This window comes from Mustela lutreola, chromosome 3 (genome assembly GCF_030435805.1).
Source record: "Mustela lutreola isolate mMusLut2 chromosome 3, mMusLut2.pri, whole genome shotgun sequence".
Lineage (NCBI taxonomy): Eukaryota > Metazoa > Chordata > Mammalia > Carnivora > Mustelidae > Mustela > Mustela lutreola.
This window is the reverse complement of record NC_081292.1, coordinates 153892722-153914532: the sequence shown is the minus strand read 5'-3', so window position 1 is coordinate 153914532 and position 21811 is coordinate 153892722. Positions and strand designations below refer to the sequence as shown.

At 39.5% G+C, this 21811-nt stretch overlaps 1 protein-coding gene across 5 annotated transcripts in view; it reads right to left on the bottom strand.

Annotated features, from left to right (window-relative positions):
• The window catches only part of RBMS1 (RNA binding motif single stranded interacting protein 1), a 209697-nt gene extending 188328 nt beyond the window's left edge, over positions 1-21369 (bottom strand). For 4 of the 5 annotated variants that reach the window (XM_059167194.1, XM_059167200.1, XM_059167197.1 and 1 more), the window contains exon 1: positions 21235-21368. In XM_059167194.1, the coding sequence (XP_059023177.1) occupies positions 21235-21309 (75 nt within the window). In that variant the 5' untranslated portion in view covers positions 21310-21368. Of the gene's footprint in view, positions 1-21234 lie in introns of all 5 variants that reach the window. The other variant, XM_059167195.1, reaches the window with a different exon arrangement.
• Between the last annotated feature and the right edge of the window lie 442 nt (positions 21370-21811).

The following is a 21811-nucleotide window of genomic DNA, read 5'->3' as shown; positions in this document are numbered from 1 at the left end:
TGTTGCTGTAAACTAATTTTCATGATTATAAAAGCCAAACATCCCGGGGAAACTGACAGGAAAAAAAATATTACAGAGAAAACCCAGTACGTGTATTAAATATACATAGTTATATTACTAAAGCACAGAACTATAAATCAATCTCTTAAATATTTTCCCTTTCAAAAAAAAAAAATCACTCTGGTTACGTATCCTTGCCTCTTGTTGCCATCAATACTGAAGGATTAACCTTTCAGGTACTGGGTATAACTACTAGATTAGCCTAATCGAACTTTTATAAGCACGACATGGATTTAACAGCTAGTCTGTGTTTGGTTTCATTTTAATCTATGATATTCTGTTACTTCTTCGCATTTGCTATTTTAGTCAATGCCTGAAAGAGGGTACCAGGAAGTGTATTTTTTATTGACTTCTCATGTAAAGTTATTTTCAAACAAAAAAAATTCACTCCGTAATAAATTTAAACACCATCTCCCTTGTTTATATAAGCTTACATTAAAGTCCAAAGAGTTGAATGCTTACGCTCAGTCACAAACAAAATAAAAGTATTAAATTCTTTGACAGTCAAAGAAATAATTCTCATTCAGTGATCCCTTTATTATTGCTATCTTTAGTTTCCATTGGGGTTTGTGTGAATCAAATCAAATCAAATCCCACATGCACTTAGACAGAATTACAAATGAAAGTTCTCCATTCCTGTTTAGGTTAAGAGTTTCAAGAATGACTATCATGTGAGTATAATGGCTGTCTTTTAGCAGTACTGACATAAAAGGGCTGTTCAACTGTGTTGTTTAATTGTATATATTCCAGTGCTAGGCAACTCTCCAAACCTTATTGTAAACATTGTATAAGGCCTGGAAGTTCAGGAAAATAATGGAGAGTTCAGGCTTTCTACAGTTAACTCCAAGTGACAGTTGACTTCTCCTTAGGATTTTATATATGGTTTACCATGATTAGTGTGCATTGCTCTGTCACATAAAACAAGCTGACATTTGGAAATTCAGACTCATGCTATGCTCTAAGGCTGTCATTTTTTTCTCCATGAACACTGCCTTGGTGCTGTGTTTTCTTTCTTGTAATCTATTACAAACTGATGTACTGTTACGTTAAGGTTACTAATACAACAGAATATAATAGAAATATATAATCAGTAGCTATACTGAGCAGGTATTAAGTATTCTGGTTATTATGTTCCAGCAACAGAGAAATTTTAATTTGATGGAAATTATACTTTAAAAGTATTTCTAGGCAAAAATTCATGTTTTTGTATACTCATGCAGGAGTCACTAGTTTCTAGTCACTAGTCCGGTGATTAAGGAAGAAAAAAAAGCAGAGAACCATAGGATAAAAGGTAGTACATTCCTACCCTTTCGTTTTATAAGAATGAGGCTCATTTACTGTTCAAAGGACATTGTTTATACATTCCAGACTTCCATCTTATAATTGCTCCAGGATTTGTAAAAAGGAAATCTCAGCAGGGCAGCAAAATTTATTCAAAGCAATAGCTGCACATAATTGGTATAAAATACCAGAACAGTCTGCTCTGAAAACTCTCTTCTCAGCAACACAGATTTCTACTCCCTCAACTCTCTTTCTATATTCAAATAAAGTTTGCCTTCTCTTCCACTGCTTGAACCTTTCCCTCCCCTACCCGGCTAACATTTTTTTAAATGGAGAATTTTCAACACAAATTACATGGGAAATTTTGACACCCATTTAGTTTTATTAGTGTTTACCTGGTTACCATGGCAACAGGTAAGAAGGATGAACTCTACTGTGGAAGGAAAGTTGGTTTTACCTTTAGTATTTTCACAGAACTTTGTTAGGCATGTGTTTTGCCACACACAAAAATGAGTAAAAATTTCATTGTTGTCTTAGTGTCCTCTCAAGAAATCAATGAAATGAACAAAAGAAAGGATGCGAACTTAAGAAATAAAGGAAGGAGAGTCACAAAATGTGAAAGACCCCATATATTACAATCACAAATCTTCTGCTAGCACACTGTGTCACTGTTCCAGAATGTTAGTTGGGCTTCTGATGAAACTCCTTCAGAAGTGATATGGAAAGACACAAAATAACTGCTTCTTCCTATTTAAAGTGCCATTTTCATTTTAAAAGTTATTTCAACAAGTTCTTTTTGTGTGTTAACAAACAAGCTTACAAGAGCTTTGCTAATTTAATACCACTCTAAAAATGCCATTAGATAGGATTTTAGACATTTCTTTACAGACATGAAGGGGGATTTGTGGATGATTTTCTTGCTGTTCTTTTTGGAAAAGAAACAAATCTCCATGAAACTGGAAACATCACCAATATTAAGGATTAAAAAATGTTCTTGAGTGGCGATGGTTGCACAACAAGGTAAATGTACTTAATGCCACAAAACCGTACACCGAAAAAAAGTTAAAACAGGAAATGCTATGTTATATGTATGTTACCACAGTAAAGAAATCAAAAACATTCTTGGGCCGTTTTCAAAATCTGTCGTATTGAACTTAGAACCTGTTCCTGATAAAAGGCACAGTCTAAGATGGGTCAAATGAAGTATAATGTGGAAAACGGTAGGCAAGAGGTAGGCTTGAGTAGTATGAGAAATAATAAGAAAACAAATATCCGTGAACTTAATGCCCTGAGAAGCATTTTCAGCTGTATTCAGGTAATATATTACACTATGATGTGCTAATCTGCTTTTCCTTATGAAATAATTATGGCTTTGAGTCTTTTTTTTTTTTTTTTTTTTTTTTCAGATAAACCTTCAAGGGAACTCTCAGATCAAATTGAGGCATTTTATTATAAAGCTGAATAAACACACACATACACATACACAAACATACACATATATAATACATACACACATACACACATCCTATGAACTCAATAAAATAAACAAAAAAAAGGAATGAAGAACAGTCATATGTTCTTCCGGCTGTGTACATATTAATTTCCTATCTTTACTCTTTGAATATCTTCTTTGTAACCAATTCCTCTTGCATGGAAGCAACTAGTGTGGTGATTAAGGATCAAATATCAAGAATAACTACATCATGGAAATAAATGTATTAATTTTTAGTTGAAGTAAACACCTTAATGATAAGAAACCTGGATATAGTGGTCATTTCAAAATAGAACTCAGTCTAAATAAATATAACCTACATTTGTAAAGCATATAGTATGTAACAGGAAGGGCTCTTGTATTTTTTGCTTTGCTTTTACTATCTAAAGCCTTAGGACCTGCTCTACGTTAGTTGCTTTCAATTTCTTTCCTTTATATTCTGGTGATTGGTATTTATAAGGTTCCTATATATGGAGGACAGTAATCCGAAAATCTGAAAATGCTATACCCAACTTTTAACTTCAAAATGGATTTCATTCAAGAATTAAGTTGGGTCCTGCATATCTACTTAACAATCCATTATAGTTTCAGTATCCAATATGAGAGTCACTAGCCATGTGTAGCTAAAAATGTTAAACTCAGTTCCTCTGATGCACTAGCCCAATTTCAAGTGCCTAATAGCCCCCATGAGGCCAGTGGCCACTGTATCCCAGTGTAGATACTGAACATTTCTACCATCTCTGGAAGTTGTACGGGACAGGGATGCCCCTTCAGGATTGCTCTAGAAAGCAACCTTCCCAAATTTACTTGAAAGGAGGCATTTTGTATTACCTTATAATGTCACTTCAAACTATTTAATATCAACTGTTGTTTCACTGCTTTCAGCATCGGTCTGTTATGTAAAGCAAGATACAACTGCATTAGCCGCTAGTTTCATAGCAGCAGACCTGGCAAAATGCTTTCCACATAGTAGGCACTCCACTAAGTAATCCTTATCTTATTCGAGTAATAATACAGATTTTTAAGAAGGCAAGAAGTAGCACTGTTAATTAAAAGAAACAAAACTGGGGCACCTGGGTGGCTCAGTTGGTTAAGCAAGGTCCTGATAAGCTTAGGTCCTGATCTCAAGGTCCTGAGACCAAGAGCTTAGGGCTCCACACTCAGCGGGGACTCTGCTTAAGAGATTCCCTACCCCACTCAACACACACTGACTCTCCCTAAAAATAAATAAATAAATCTTAAAAAAGGGAAAAGAAAAGAAACAAAACCATCTATTAAGAAAAGTAATAAGCAGCCATTCATCTATCCAACAAATAGTTAAGGAACCCCAAACCTCCCTCTGTCTTTCTGTGCTCTTCTACACCCTGGGAGGCTGACCTATAATGACCTATGCATTGAGGAAATCCTCCTTCCTCCATGTTCCTATTGGTTCCAAAAGAAGGCACAGTCGGGAGATCCCTCTGTGGGAAGAGAGTGAGGGATATCTGCCCAACATGGGTTGGCCTTTGTCCTTGGCTGAAGGTCACTGCTCCTCTCTGGCACTTCTCTGCACAGGGCCACCCTTCTAAGTTCTAATAATGGCTCCCAATCTAGCCCCTCCAACCCTGCTTAGCAAAGGTAGGTGCTTATTTTTTGCTGGCCTCAGAATATCCTATTATCCCTTTCTGGTTTCCCTAATTTCTGCCAACACATTTGTAAATACTCTTGTTTATTAAATATCCTTTAAATACCAAATTTAAGTATATGTTAAGTACATACGGTATGTTTCTGGTCAGAACCTTGATAAATATAATCATATATACTTCCACACAGTTATAGACCCTCAGAGACCTCCAACATATCCTAAGAAAATATATTTCTTAGAAGTAACACTTATAAAAAAGTTAAATGCTTTTCAATAATAAAGCCCCAACCATATGTTACACTGATCAAGTAGAGACTGTATTTTAACGGGCCTCCCATTTTTGTACACATGATATTCGCTGTATTTAACTTAAGGCAGTCATTGAATATTTTCCTTCTCTACGTCATTAAGTGCTTATGTGACAATGACAGACTAACTTGATAGTAGGGATGGGGTCTAGGCATGAACAAGGAATTCAGCAGTAAAGTTAGAGACTGAGAAAATTATTTAGGTAATTTAGACTAACAGCCCATTTTTAGCCTAACCATGTGTGTATTTTAAGCAGAAGCATTTCATCCCTAAAGAATTCTGTCTGTGGTTCATATTTCTCTTTATCATGTTAGTAAACAAAAGATATGGACTCCATTTAATCAACATCTATTAAGTACCTACCATACGCAAAGCATTTAGTAGGCACAAAAAGGAACAAGATGTATTTGTCTTAGAATCTTACATTCTTAAAAAGGAGACCACAGCTATATAAATTACTGTTAACAAAGTGTTATTTTAAACTATTACTATATAGAGAGACTTATTATATATATATAATTTTATGCCATACTTTTTCTTTCCGGATATCTTCTGACTTTTTCAATCTTTTCCCCAACATGTAAACTGTATTATAATGTAAATTTATTATACAGTATAGTCTAAATGAAATTCCACTTGATAGGAAGTAAAATATAATAAAAGGGAAAATCGAGTTAGTAAACTTTCATGTCTCATTTTCAACATCCTAAAAATGGGATTTTATAAACTGTCTATGAGTGAATACAATAAGACTGAGTACATAACCAATAGAGAATTTGATATGTCTGCCTCAATTTGCCTGTATATCCTTAACAATGTGGGTAAAAAAATTGCTCGAAAGCTTCCTCATATGTTGAGGAAGTTATATGAAAGCTACTCAAACCAGAAACTTTTAGTCTAGGAAGTAAACTCGGAGCACATGGGAAACTCCCTGTATACTGAGAGATAATAATTACTCAGATGCTTATTGGAACCCTAACTTTCTCCTCGGACTTTACGCCATGATCATCGAACATGTATGTTTTAACTTGGGCAGATAATGCACAGGACTTCTAAAGGGTCAAGCATGACCATCCATCTTCCATAGCTGAATAATAAGTAAGTAAAGGAAATCTAAATACAGGCTACTTCTGCGCTTAGGTAGAGGTTCAGAGCAATTCATGCACAAACATTAACAGTAAAATGTGCTGGATCCACATGTTTTAAAAAGATGATCTGCTGGATCCTCCCGAGAGAACTTTTTAGCTCAAGCAGTCAATTAATTGCTCGGTAAAAAACAAACAAAAACAAAACACCTAAAACATCTAAAAAAGGCATGTCTCTCCCCAACCTTTAAGCATAGCACCCTGGAAATCTCCCCGTGACACGTGTCAATGACCAATGGTCCCCAAACAACTCCGTCTTCTTACATAACACAGAGGCCTTAACAGTATTTTCCATCACTCACAGCCCTTCCTGCCATTTCCCTTTGTGCATCCCATGCCTTTCAGAGATTACAGTTATGGTTAACACGTCCAGGAAGAAGAGCAAAAAAGGCTTGAACCGATCAGTACAGAGGATTCCTGAGACAGTGAGGAAGAAACAAAAGTAGCTAGAGTTGTACCTTGCTTCTTCTCAACGACACATTCCCAGGAATACTGGGTGTAAGTCAGATGTAACAAAATATCCTCATCCTCTCCAAATGACTGAAATTATTTCACAAACTCTTTTTCTTAATATCTAGTTAATCTTTAATAGGCCACGGTTCCTGGCGGCTTTAACTTTAAATTATACTTTCCATCAAAGATGTAATGATCTACAATAACCTTTGAAATACATAAAGGAACTAAGGATACATTTTTACCGGCAAATCTTTTAGTAAAGTGTGGAAAAATCACTCTCTCTTATTTGTTTAATATATCCTAATTTCTCCTGTATTTGATTTCCCTAATGGAAGGCATAAAGCCAGGCATGATATTTTCAGCTAGTGTACTTAATGAGTATAAGATAAAACAGCATGAGGGAAAAGCTATGTCCAAGTGGTATAATAGGCTTGTTGATGCTGCCTACTGTGCATTTTGTTTTTCCAAGGTTCCCCTCGTAATCGACTAAAACAGAGTTCCTGAAGCCTGATCGTATGATGAGTGCTGAAGTCCTCCAACTATGTTCAAATATCTCATGAAAAAACAAGAGATGCTAGAGACTAGTATGGTGTGCTTGGCATTAGGAAGAAGGTGGTTCCCATCAGAGTGGTTGGCGTCAACAAATAAAGGAGGTGTTTAATCAGAATCTCTCCGGGTTTTTTCCTCTGGCGACCAAACACATTACAGCAGGATGGGAAAAGGTTAGCAAGAGTGAAGTAGTTTGGACTCTGTCCTGCTCGTGTGGGAAAGCTCCAGGCACGTCGCAAAAGTGAGAGGGTTTTGGCTCCAGACCCAGGGCTGCAAAAACAAAGACCCTTAGGAATGTGGTAAAGGAAGAATCCAAAAGCAGAACAAGGTCATGAACGGGCCAAAAGCCACAGAGGATGAACAGAGTCAGCTATGGGCTTCCCAGCTTAACCTGCAAGGTTAGAAGAGAACAAAGCAGATTCTGCTCTGGAGACTGGTGAACCAGGAGAAGCAACCAGGCCAGTGGAAGGGAAGTGCAGAAGTCTCCCTGGCCCTGTCTGTGGGGGTGACCTCAGACACAGCAACCACTACTGGCTTCTGATCAGATTCTGGCTGGTGACACAACCCTTCACACCCCCACACCTCTGTGATAATCCTGGAATGACTGCCAGAACTGTGTGTGGCCCCTCTTTTCTCTTTCTTGTCTCCAGGCCACTGCACTGACCAGTCATGTGAGATCAGGCCTGGGCCTCCCCCAACGCCCCCACCCCACCCCACACACCACCCCCACCACTACTCTGTCCCTCAGAGCCAGCCCAGCTCCTGTCTCTCCACTTTCCTCACCAGCACAATGAGGGGCTTGAACCCAATTATCTTAAAACTTCCTCCCAGGTCTAACATTCTCTGATTCCTGGATGTTACCAATTCCCAGAACCATGAAATTTAGAGATGAAAGGAATTCGGAAGTTGTCTATTCTACCTCCTGCTTAACCTAAGCTAACCTAGCTGGAGCTCAGAAGCTCTGAAAGTTCTCTGCAGTTGTTTCTGGCTGGTCGGATACAGCAATAATCAGAGCTTAAACACCTTAACTATAAAGCATGAAAAAAAATAGGTGTAAGATCTTTTAAACATCTAAGAAAAAGTTTGAAGGAGCCAACGCCCGAGGAGCAGCATGTTCTATTGCTTGGAAGGTCATACCGAGCAGCACTTCCCAATCTCTGTTTGCACAACCTTCAGACCATTGTGAAAAATCACAAGGGGTATCAGAAAATTCTCCAAACAAAACTAATTTTCAATTTCTCATTAGACTTTTGCATTTATAGGCCAGGATGATGGGATGGCACGTCAAATAAAGTCTCAGAAAGGAGAATAAAAAGTATTAAGGGGAAATACAGTGATACTTTGAAATGCATTCAAGAAAAATCAAAAAGAATGTCATCTGTTCTTTAACAGTGTGGTTTAGTTAGTCAGCTGCTTTTCAAAACTACTTTTGTTCTCTGATAATAAATATTCTGTCTCCCTCTTCAAAAACACTATTTTCTTAACAGAGTTTATGCCAACTATCATACTACAGAGCTTGAAGAAATCACTGGTTGTATTTAAGAAACAAGCATTTAAAACAACATTTTCCATTGTGTCTTATTATTAATTACTTTTAAGTCCTAAGTTTGCGAAACAAAACAAAATGAAACAAATAAAATAAAAGTCACAAGTTCATCAAAAAAGAGAGCTATATTTAAATTTGGAAGACATCAAATTCTCCCAAAATTAACATATAGATTTCATTAAGCCCATTCCAATAAAAATCCTATTATTTCTTTTTCATGGAAACTGACAAGCTGATTCTCAAATCTATTAAGACCTAGAATAGTTAAGACCACTTTGAAGAACAGACACTTAACATATTGCAATAGTAATTATGACCCTATAGTACAGACACGTAGAATCACACGGAAAGTCTGGAAAAAGAAACATGTAAATGTGGTCACTTGAGTTACAATAAAGGCCACACTGAAATCCAAAGGGGAAAATGAAAATGTCTTCTTAATAAATGATGCTGGATCAACTAGATTACTAGATATTCATGGGGGAAACAGACTAAAAATAAACTTGACCCTGTCCACACCAAACACAAAAAGACAGATGTAAGGCTGCTGGTTACTGTTGGGGAGTAAAAACTGGGGCAGTACATGAGGATGCTTTTCCGGTGCTGGAATGTTACATAGAGACCTGGGGGGCCATCCCATGAGTGCATTAATCTCTATATTTAAAATCTGTGTCTTATACACATGCTCTAACTCAATAAAAATTTAAATAAACACACAAGTAAAAGAAATTATCCCACTGTGCTCCATGATGGCCCAAATCATGTCTTATTCACATGTTTGCACCTTCCAGGGCACCCTCCACAAGGCCTGCTCAGTGTTTGTTGCATTTAATTAAATTTGCCAGGTAGCTCCAACTCTGTGATCTTAAGAAGAGGATTTGGCTACAATATGTCTGAGTTGTGATAGCAGAACTATAGCTGTGTGCTTTCTGCAGGGCGGGCTCCTTTTAAATTCCCAATGTATTCATATTTAAAATATCTGCCCCCCCCCCGCAATTTTCAATTTGCATATTGAAAATTAGCCCCATTTTCAGGGTTTAACAAGATTCACATCAAAAAGGCAAAGGAAGAAAAACAAAGAAAGGTGCTGCCATGTGGCACCCTAGCCAGCAGATGTTCACTGGGCCCAGCCACACAGATTACTATCACAATGTACTTATCTGAACATGCTATCGTCAGACCATACAGCCAAATCAAATTCTGAAGGCTCAAAGGATGTGCACTGGGAGAACATCCTGTACTCTGCAGCATGAACTTAAATTCTGTGACAGAGACAGAAGGGTACAGAAGAACACCGCAGATCACCCACTGTCATTTTAAATCCTATTTATACAGTAAGAGAGAATCTGTTCTTTAAGAAAGCAATCAAAATCAACGTGTAAGATTTCTGCTATTAAAATGAAAACCTGCGGAACGATGACCAAAAAAGAAACATACTTTCCCCCCACCCCAGTCTTCAGCAAATTAGATAACACACAATACTCTTGTGATTATTTTTAGATAAAGAACCATTTCGTGAAATATTTATGAAACAGAAGAGGCTAGTTATATGTGATTTTAAATATTAGTTTGGGTGAAGAAAAATGTAAACAGCTTACCATTTCACTGCATCATATTTAAATTCAAATCTCATTAGCAGTACGCATGTGTCATCAAAATACTTTCTATTATGCTAATTACGTTCTCTTTTGTTCAAAGTATTACATCATGTCTGCACTTCTCTAACTACATTTATACATTGCCAAATAAAATTTTATTTTAAATTTCCATATAAAATTGGATGAGGAATCAGAAAGAATATCTGATTCAAAGAGGCAATTGTAGTTAGCAAATTCTTAATTATAATCTATGGCATTAAGAGGTAGTAAAGTTTTGTTTTGTTCTGTTCTGTGTTTTTTAGTCAAATGAAGTCAGACACACTTGGTTCCTGATTTGGGCTGACTGCAGGGGGAAGAGCTTATAGACAACAGTCACCCCAGCAGACGGACCACTAGCACAGCACACACACCTGTAGCTGGTCAGCAGTCAGTCCAGAGCGACATGGCTCTTAGAGTGCAGGAAGAAAAATTGGGGGCAGGAGTCGGGGAGAAGGGAAAAGAAGGAGGGAGGAGGGGAAAAGGAGAAGAGAGTGGGAACACACTCTGAGATTGCCCAAACCCACACACTTTATCCTCACCCATTTTCATTTTGCACACCATTGGGTTTTGTCTAGCTCTCCACTCGAGTCAAGCCACAATCCAGAAACAAAATACAGGGTCCATGGTCTGCCTCCTTCACTTAAGCACCAACTGGTTCTGTTTTGACTTCCTCTCAGGGTAGAATTCTTAACATCTTAACATGTGCTCCACAGGCTGCCTTGGTAAAAGTTTGAGGTGAAGGGGAAGGTGCCGCCATCAGATTCCTAAGGTCTGGAGTTCCCCTAGGAGTTATGAGCCACTGTTGGACCAGGACTAGATGAAAATAAGAGAAGTGCTGGAACTGGACAGTTTGTTCTTTGTAGTTTTGTTTCATTGTTATTTCCAGCCTTAGAATCTATTTGCTTGATTTGATGTTCAATGAGAGCAAGGAAAGCTGGAATGCTCTAATAACCGAGCCAGTGATGAACAAGGGATGAAAAGCACTACTAGAAAGCTTTGGACAGCATTTTTTAAAGTGAAATTATTGGCTGGAGCTGGGGGGGCGATTACAGGAAAACAGGTGAGCAGGAAGCTAGTCTCCTAGGGAGTGAGGAATGAGGAGAGCTCCCAGGGCGTCACTGGACATCACCAGCCACACCTCCCAACTCTTCTGGAAACCCAGTCCCCAGTCCTAGAAGCTTATAAAGCCCTGCTGAAGGACTGCCTCTCAGGTGAGTTAGGAAAACCTACCCATTTCCCTGAAGGGGGCAAAGATGGGTTCCTGGAACCTGGAATTCCAACTCTGATACTCACACTTTCCCCTCACCCAAACATTGCCCAGCACAGTGCTCTGTGCTACGATGTGATTAGCATGGAACAACTATCTATGAATTCTAAAATGGGCTACTTTTACAGGCTCTTAAAGGTTGGTTGGGAACCCTATCATTAAGAGTAATAATTTATGGGGGCACTTGGGTGGCTCAGTTGGTAAAGCCTCTGCCTTCTGCTCAGGTCAGGGTCCCAGGATCCTGGGATCCAGCCCAGCACAGTATCAGGCTGCCTGCTCAGCAGGGAGCCTTCTTCTCCCTCTCCCCTCCCCCTGCTGTGTTCCCTCTCAAACTCTCTCTCTCTGTCAAATAAATAAGTAAATAAATAAAAATTTTTAAGAATAACAATTTATGTATGAAATATATTAGATGAGTTTCAAGTTCTAGAGAATTGATGAGTGAACTTTTGAGAACAAACTTGAAAACAATTCACTTGTAAGTTAAGTTATTCCCAACCACTGAACAAATCACATAGACCTCTAGAAAAATATCACCTGCCAGCTACAGAACTTTTGCTGTAGAATATTTTCTGGTAGGGGCGCCTGGGTGGCTCAGTTGGTTAAGCAGCGGTCTTCAGCTCAGGTCATGATGCCAGGGTCCTGGGATAGAGCCCCACATTGGGCTCCCTGCTCAGTGGGGAGCTTGCTTCTTCCTCTCCTGCCTACTTGTGCTCCCCCTCTATCTCTTTTCAAATAAATGAATAAAATCTTTAAAGAAAAAAAAATTTTTTTCTGGTAGACACTCTTTTAGGGTTGTTTAAATAAAAGTGTGCAAATAATCAGGTGGAATGAAACCTAAGAAGAGGTTACAATTAGGAACTTTTTTTTTCTTAAGGCTTCCATCTTTAAAACAATGAAATTAATCAAAGTTGCACTTTGAAGGAGGCAAAGAAGGTTCTGGGAACAAATCAGTTAGTGACCTGAAAATTAAAACAAGCACTTTTTTTTTTTTAAACTAATGTTTGTATTGGTCAAAAGCCCGTTTAGTGACAAATCTAAAAGCTATTGAGAAGACAAAGATAAAGTTGATGATGGTACAAATTTCTAATACAATTTACTTTTGCCTACAACCAAATATTTTATCTGAGTCTTTATTTTATAAGCTATTATTGCTGGGGCACCTGGGTAGCTCAGTTGGTTAAGTGACTGACTCTTGATTTCAGCTCAAGATCCTGAGATCAAGCCCCACCCTCAGGATCGCTCAACCAGGAGTATGCTTCTCTTCCTCTCCCTTTACCACTCCCCACCCTCCAGCATGGGCATGTGCGAATGCTGGCTCTCGTGTGTTCTCTCTCTTGCTCTCTTAAATAAATAAATATATCTTTAAAAAAAAAAAAAAAAAAAAGTATAAGCTGCTATTGTTACTCTATAGGCAGGGAAGGGCTGAGAAATTCTCCAGTACAAATACACTGCCAATTGCAACTCTCAAAATCACCGTGTTTAAAAAGTGTTAAATAGGGGAAATAGTAGAGTGTTAGTTGAGGAACTCAAGTATCATCAAAATACAAGTTTAAAATCTGAAATTCATTTTTGGCAACTTTTATCCTTCCCCCCCCCCCACCAACCCGAAAAGAAACTTAAGAGCACTATTTCATGATGTATCCATCCAATTCTGCCCATTTTAAATAGTAAATTTTTCAACTGATTAAAAAAAAAAAAAACAAAACTAGTTATCACCTAAAATGGGGCCACACACTTGCAGAGCTCGGAAAATGATGCAGTTTTCCTACAAGATCAGTAAAAATGACTCGTGATATCTATGAAACGATTGAGTTTTGCTGCACAAAACCTTTCCCTGAAATCACTCCTCATCTGGGATGAAGCCCGGTAGCACCTGCTGTTCAATAAGCAGCCAAAAGGGTGGGTTCCCCGTCCCCCCATGAGGCAAACAGAGGACAATGTGATTCTTGAAGGACTCAGTTTCATTTGCAGAGACGAAGAAAGCTTTTTTCTGAAATAGAGCTAGAGAATGACCAAATGAAAAGAATAAATAGTTATATCTATGAAAGATCATGAATAATAAAAAATCTGCTATCATTTGAAGAAATAGCAGGTCGCACCGGTCGCATGATCAACACGTAGATGACAAGCACATGATGATGTAATTAGCAGCATAACAAAACTCTAGACGTTTCCTCCCTTTGCCCTGAGCAAGCCTAATAAATTAGAAGAAATAAACATCATTTCAAATGGTTCAAAACAGTAAGAGTAAAATTCTGTATAACCATTATGTCATTAGTTAAGCATTATATTCTCAGCCTGAAACAACCTGAATAGGTTGGCTTAGTAGCACATTTATAAGCATAAAACTTGAAAAATAATAATGTAAAACAAGGTAATTGAATACGAAACTCTGACGTGAAGGAATTAAGCTTAAGTACCAAAACAAAAAAGTGTTATTCTGTAAAAGTCTAAGTACTCCTAAAAGGATTAAAGGGGGCAAAAAATACAAAACAATGCTGATTATAAATTCAAGAAATTTTCACTAATTAATCTAAAGCCCCAATTTCTTTCTCAAATTCCCAGGTTTACTGTGGCCTTTATTTGCCCTTTACTTTTTCTCATAAAACACACGGCAGAGTTTTTAACCCCACCGATGCCAATTTTCGTGATTTCTTTGTCACTCAGACCCCTGGTGTGCTGTCTTCCTGGGTGTATGCTTTTGTAAATATTTTTCTTCACTTATGTCTTGTATGGCGTCTATTTTGTCTTTCCTGGTAGCTGGTGAGATGCTGGAGAGCAAGGACCAGATACACACTCCATAACCTTTTCCAATTTCAAGTGCAAAGAACGGTGCTCTGGGATCACTCAGGAAATACAACCAATTCGTTAGTATTTCAGCCCTTCCTGAACTTTCATGAACCTCAGCAATTTTTCAACAAGCTTAAAACTTAACCTAAGTCTAGAATACAGAATACAGATGTTCCAGCCAACGTTGAAATCATCCACCAGACATCGTGTTTACGGTACCAGAGTTAAAAACAAGTTAACTGTTCGTATTAGCATCTGATCTCACTTGTAGGATTTTTAGGATTTCATATTTGTCATCTAGAAAACTTTTCTCCATCCTCTAAAATGACAAAGGTATCCATTTAAGTATTAGCTAAAAGCAACGTATGGAGAAGGACAGTGTTCAGTTCTGCATGTTTTCTTTCCCAGGAGGTCTAAGTGTTGATTCTTTCCCCTCCCCTTTTTGTCTCTCTCTCTCTTTCACCATCTTTGACACACTTCTTTCCAGTACTTATTTGAAAAATTAAAATAGTCATATAATTAAGTTAAGGGTAAAAAAATCATTAAGAGAAAGCAAGGAATTCAGCTAAGGGAGATAAATATTCAGTTTATTTTCAGCTTAGCCATCACCACCCCTTTTACATTTCCCTTGCTATTAAGAAATGTTTAGGGGCAGGGCACCTGGGTGGATCAGGGGGTTAAAGCCTCTGCCTTCAGCTCAGGTCATGATCCCAGGGTTCTGGGATCGAGCCCCTGCTCGGTGGAGAGCCTGCTCCCCTTCCTCTCTCTCTCTCTGCCTACCTGTGATCTCTGTCTGTCAAATAAATAAATAAAATCTTAAAAAAAAAGAAAAAAGAAATCTTTAGGGGTGCCTCGGTAGCTCAGTCGGTTAAACCCCTGACTCTTGGTTTCTGCTCAAGTCACGATCTCAAGATCCTCAGATTGAGCCCCACATCAGGCTCCAGACTCCAGCTCGGCACTCCGCACTCAGCAAGGAGTCTCCTCTCTCTCTTCCTCACCTCTGCCTGCCCCCCCCACTCCTGTGCTCGTTCCTGTGCTCTCTCTCTCAAATAAGTACTTTTTTTTTAAAAGAAAGAAATGTTTAGTTTCTTTTACCAAATTTGTTTGTGTGTGCTCAAATTTGCATGTATGTTTCACACACCTGATTCTAAGGAGACCTTTTGCTGTGTATCATCATCTGGCCAAGCTCCCACTGTTAAGTCTGTAGCATCCAAGTGCTGCCTCTCCTGAGGCATGGACAGTTTCCATCAGGTCTTACTATTTATCTTTAAAATAACAGAACAGAGAAACCACAACATTTAAAATAATTCTACATAAAATCTCCACATCCAATATTCAATTTTGAATATATATGGTTTGATTTTATACCAAATATATGGCACTGCATTTAAATCACTCACGTATCATTACTACATTTTCTTGACTAAAGCTATGGCACATTGAATACAGTACTTCCACGTAAGAGCAACTTGATATGGTTCTGCTTATTCCTCTAATGCCAACAAATGTCATCTTTAGGGTTATGCAACAGCCAGTAATTGAGAGATAACTAATTTTGAACACCTCAGTGCTAGTTTAATTTTTTTTTTTAAAGGTTTTATGTATTTGTTTGACAGAGACACAGCAAGAAAGGGAACACAAGCAGGGGGAGTGGGAGAAACGGGCTTTCCACAGAGCAGGGAGCCCGATGCGGGGCTCGATCCCAGAACCCCAGGATCAGGACCTGAGGCAAAGGCAGATGCTCAACCAACTGAGCCACACAGGTGCCCCTCAGTGCTAGTTTATGTTTTAGTTGTTATCCATCAAATGAATAAATATTTTCATCGAAATACATTTTTTTAAAAAAAGCCATTTTCTTGAAAACTGAGCAGGAAAAAGTTTGAATTGTGTTGGTGGGGGCCAACACCCCACCAGGAAGCAAGGACCAGGCTGAGTCACCGGTTCATCATGTGTAACGGTTCCCCCTCAGTGTAATACTATGAGATTTTTTTTCTGGCACCATATGCTTTAATGAAGAGTATACAAAAAGGTACTTTTTGTAAATTACGCACTGACGCATTAATATGTGATTCCTCTTAGCGATCTTGTTCAATTCATAAAACAGCTTAAAGTTGTCACAATAGGGGCAAAATAAATCAAAACACAAATCAAATTATAGTAAGATTTCCATAGAACATTAAACTGGATCATCAATTTTGGTCTACAATTTTTTCCCCTGGCCTGAAAAGATTTTGCATGTACTTATTCTGAATAATAATAGTCACTAACAAGCATTTATTTAGCACCTACTATTCTGTGGATCAGACAAGAAACCAGGGAAGTGTTGATATCCCTTGCAGAGAGATACACAGTGGGATAGGAGACCATGCTTGGGAAGAATAAATGTTAGTGAACTGAGCATCCAATAAAAAACAAATTAGACAAAAAATTCCTCATCCTCAAAAAGAGTGAACAATATTTAAGTGTCCATATGATTTTACTAAGCACCTATTCTTCCATTCTATGTGTCCCTCAGGTGATTTTTATTGGTTAAGTAGACATGGGGAAAATATTTTATTTTCTGAAAACCCTCTTTTTAATAAAAAGAAAAGGAAGAAAGACCTCTTTGTCTTTAACTAGGACCCATAACTTAAAATTTCAGTACTCATTAAATAAGCTGGGGTAATTTTCAAGTTCTAATAAACCATTAACCAAAATACAAAGTCTGAGCAATATATCAGTAAAGTTTTTTTTTTTTTTTCCCTGAAACTGTATTACATGGAAATTGCCTATATTGGAACTTAAATTTAAAACCAAGATTGCCAATCACATGGGTCTATCTAGTTATACTAATACTAAATGATTGAAAATTCTCCTACTTCTCTTCACTTATCTTTTCCTACTTTTTTCTAGTAGCTCAAGATTTAGCTTCCAACATATAAAAATGTAATAGATGCTATGGGAACTCCAAAAGAAAGAGCTATTTGAAGGGAAGAATGCCACAATATTGCATTATAATGAATCTTCATTTTAACCATCCAATGACCTTGAGTCTTCCAATACCACTTCTAGATAGCCACGCGAACCCACTCACTGAAGGAACCAAGGTACATTCAAGGTGTAAAATATTGCATGGCTGTTTTGATATATTTAAGCAAACTTTATTCACTGTATAAATGCAGTCACTCTACCCTAAGTCTTAAAGTCATGTCTCTGTATAACCCAACCATCTTAATATACTCAGTAGCTCTATGTACCAAATCATAACTTCTAATTTCTACAGAAACTGATGGACACAATATCCCTATGGTCACTAAGGTAAAAGTTAAGGAATTCCACAAAATGTTAATGCACACAAAAATTCAATTCAGAAAAACTACTTTGTTCTAGTAGCCTTCATCAATACAATCCCAAATTATACCACTCATTATTTTTCACATTTTGAAACTTAGGTTCAAATTCGTTCTTTAGTATACACTTATACAAAAATAGCTTTAAAAGAAACTTTTGGTTTAGAACATTTCATAAATACTGTTTATGCATAAAAATTTTTACAGCAGGCTTTGAATATGGTATATTTTATAGAAATATTTTTTGATAACTATGAAGAAAGATCACAAATGTGTCAAATTGCATCAGTTAGTACAAAATATTAGCTAAACATGTAAAGAACATTTTGTACTTCCTTTCTTCAAAAGAAATAGAGTAAGTATTTCAATTCCCATCTGTATTTGCACATATGCATTGGCAGTAATGTATATTGTAGTATCTTTGAAATAAACAGACCATAAGGGGTGCCGTTATACTAAGTGAAATTGATACAGCCAATGTTTGAAAATATGCACATACAGCTCTTTAGGTTAAATTATCAGATTTTTGCGTGTGTGTGTGTGTCACTGAAAAGTGGATACCAAATTTAATTTTGCATAATACAGCACAGGTCATTTATAATCAGAAAAACCTTTAGAATAGTATGTGCTTATATTTACGAAGCTACATCAAACTCCCTCTTAGAATGAACGTGTCAGGTGATAAAGGGAGCCTGCTGTGATAAGACCACCCTGACAGAGGAACACAAAAACACCCAACAAGCATGTAAAGTCGGGTTACTTGCAGTCTGTGTCACTCTACACTAAGATACGATGACAATTTCACAATCTCCTTTACTTTCCCTCATGTCCTGCCCTTCCACAGCATCCTCAGATTTACTTTATGTTTAATGCAGCTGTACTATTTTTCTAATGCTCTTCTCTTTCTGTCAAAGTCCAAAACATACTGATACAGTCATACACTGTACCCGGACTCCATAGATTCTTGTTGTTGTTAGTAAGTGTAGAAGCAACTAACATGTTTTTAATGGGGGAAAAGTACTAAATAAAATTTCCAAAACAGACTCTGATTGGATGATTAACTCAAGAAGAATTACTTGACAGAAGTTAATTTTGTAAGCTATGGTAACAAAACTCATTTCAAGTGCCATTTTAATTGGTGTGTATTCCTTCTGATGAAAAGAAATCCAATTCAGGCATTCTTTCTTGATTCAAAACCATCATATTCATCTCTCCATTACAGGTTTCAGTCAGGTATCACTTTGTAAACAACCACACCATTCCTCAGTTTTTGATATAGCTTCCAAACAGAAGTTTCAAAACAACTGTGACTAGCAAACACATCACTGTACTTTAAACAGACTGATGTTTTCTATCCTATGTATCAGGAAGTTTAAAAGACACAGCACTGAGGCAAGGATCATCACCATAGACACCAGTTTCTAAGTGAGACCATTAACTCTTGAGGTAGATTAGATAACACTTGTTTCTAAAAACTAACTACAAATCAAACAGATTCTCTATTTTTTAAAAAATGACTCACACTATCCTGTTAGCAACAAATATGTCAGGGAGATAAAACAGAGCTCTAGGTGTTTCAAACTATGCTTACCTAAAATCTGCATCTAGTCACTTTACATTTTAGGAGATGCCCCTTTCTGAGATAATGAAGATTCTTTACAATAGGGAATTTAGGTTTAATTGTCGAACCTGAATACCATGTTATATAGGTCAAGTCAGTGTGTGTGTCTTTCTCCTGAAACAAAGAAATTCAAGAGTAATAGGATTTCAGATTTCATAGTAGAAACAGCAAGATATGTTTTGAGAATGTCATTTACTGTAACACAAATCAATATTAAATGCTTTATGCAGGAAGCACACTTTCAGAAAATGGGCCCTAAAGCTTTCTGGGCTCCGACCCTAATTACTGGAGCAGGCTCTCACCGTTTGTCTCTCTCTTCAATTATTTACGGGGCAAAAAGAGCCAAATGGCATTGCATTAGCTATATTAAATGCTACATACTTGGTTTCTAACTTACTAATGGTACATAAAAATTACTAAGGTGAATGTGCCTGTAGAAACATGGCCCTTTTTCTTCTTCACCTGAGTGTACGTATTTATTATTCATACAGTTAAGTGTTGAATAGGCTGTCCTTTAGGCACACAATGCTGCATAATTTAAACAAGTACATTAAACATGTATGATATCTAAAAGGTAATGCATTGATTATACCTCAAAATTTCTTTGAACAACCTGTATTTACAATGTAGCTCACAAAAAAATCAGCACCTACCTTGGGTCCCTGGAAACAGTATGTGGGGACCACACAGAAGTGTATACTGGGTATCCTCACTTGTATCATGGTGCTGCTTTCTGGCCACCCAAAGTAAGAAGAGAACTAGGGAGAGTGAAAAGGAGGCCCTTGATTGCTAGAAAATTTCTGGTCTGGGTGCTGACAAGTGTCCTTTTTTACGTGAGCAAATACAGAGCTATGCTGTAAGTACATCACACGGACCACACACACTGTAAGAAAGGAAAGCTTATCAAGATTGAATCATAGATCCTTTGCACCAGGCCAGCAGTGTCCTCTGCCAGCAAGGAGGACATGATTACAGCCCACGGAAGTAAGTTCAGGCGCTGCATCCCTACTTGATTCTTCTGTGATCTAGAAGGGCACCCGGAGTAGAGATAGAAGATGTAAATCACTGAAGAAAGCTGGTACATCCAACTCCAACCCTCCCAGATTATGAACGAAGCTTCCAAAGCAGTGAGACCCTCAGTCTTCATGGGCCCAATACATTTTATATACGTATATGTGCGTGTGTGTGTGTTTAATGCATTCGGAATGCCTCAGATCTTTCTGTAAAAATAAGGTAGGCCCACTAACAAGGTACCCAGGGTCCCTAGAAAGTCAGTTGCAGTTTGTAAGGCTACATGTCACCGGCTGTGTTACCTAAGAGTATGCCAAGGCCAGTTTTGAGAAGCACCACTGGAAATGGATCTGGGGTCAAAATACAGGGTAGTATTCTTCTAAAGTCACTTCTTTCTCTGCACTGAAATCTGCCCATTGTCCCTCCTTTGCAAAAGCTACCGGGAAGATTAAAAAGGACATCAATGAAGGGTGAGTGAACTTTGGCCACTTTTCCACCCAAAACACCGGCGTAAAAGTAGAAATCAGTAACCAGGTGAAGTGCCACACCGCACAAAGATCAAGGCGAGGGGCGGGCGCGGAAGGCTGGAGGCGGGGAAGAAAATGTTCCGTCCCGTCCCCCCCGCCCCCCGCCCAACCACCCCAGTCAACGCGCGCGCGGGAGGTAGAGGGGCGTCCCTGGGGGGCGGGAGGCCGCGCACCACTCCGAGGGAAGGCAAGAGTTAGGGCTCGCGGGGCGAGGCCCAGGAGAAGCGGTCGAAAAGCCGCGCCGCCCGCGGGTCCTGCCGCGGGGCTCCAAGCGTCCGCGGCCGAACCGCCAACGCTCGGCGAGGGGCGCCGCTCGGCCCAGCGACCCTCCCCGCCTCCCGGCCAGGAAGGGGCCGGCGGCTCTTTCCTGTCTAGTCTCTCCCCCCACGGCTTTCTGTAACCCGATCCCCGCACTCCGCTCCCCGGGCAGCCGCCGCCCCGCGCGCCTCCCCGCGCCACCCAGGCCAGCGCTATAGTTAGCAACCCTCCATCAACTCCGCCGGGGGTGGCGGGGGCTCGCCGCGCGCGCCCCTGTCCGGGCCAGACCCGCGCACGCCCCCGGCGCCCCCCGCCCCCCGACTCCCCTTTACCTTCGCTTGAAGATACTGGGGGTAGTAGTAGGTGGCGTACTGAGGGTACATCTGCTGTTTCCACACTTTGCCCATGAAGCTGGAAGGGAGCCTGCCGGGAGCCTGCCGTGCAGGGTCGCGGGCACTTTGGGGTTTCCAAGTCTCGATCTCTCCTGCCTCTCCCTTTCCGGCAGCGGCGGCGGCGGCGGCGGCGGCTGCCGCTGCTCCACCTCCCAGCCCGGACCAGACGTCGTCGTCGTCCTCCTCCTCCTCTTTCTTCTCCTCCTCCTCCCAGGCAGAGAGAAAGACACTGCAGAGCGCAGAGGGCACCCCGGACAGGGCGCTCCCAAGGAGTTGCCTCCCGGAGCCCGACTGCTGCGAGGCTGACAAGGGCAGGCGCGCGGACCGCGCTCCGCTCCGGCGAGCAGGCAGAGCGGGGCTCGGAGGTGATCAGTGCAAGTGGAAAGTGCTGCTGCGGCGGCGGCGGCGGCTACGCTTGGTGCCAGGCGGCATCTGGGGTGGGTGCGCCCGATTGGGAGAGGGGAGAGGGGCTGGCGCGCCGAGGCGGTGGGGGGAAGGGCGCGCGGGGCGGGGCTTG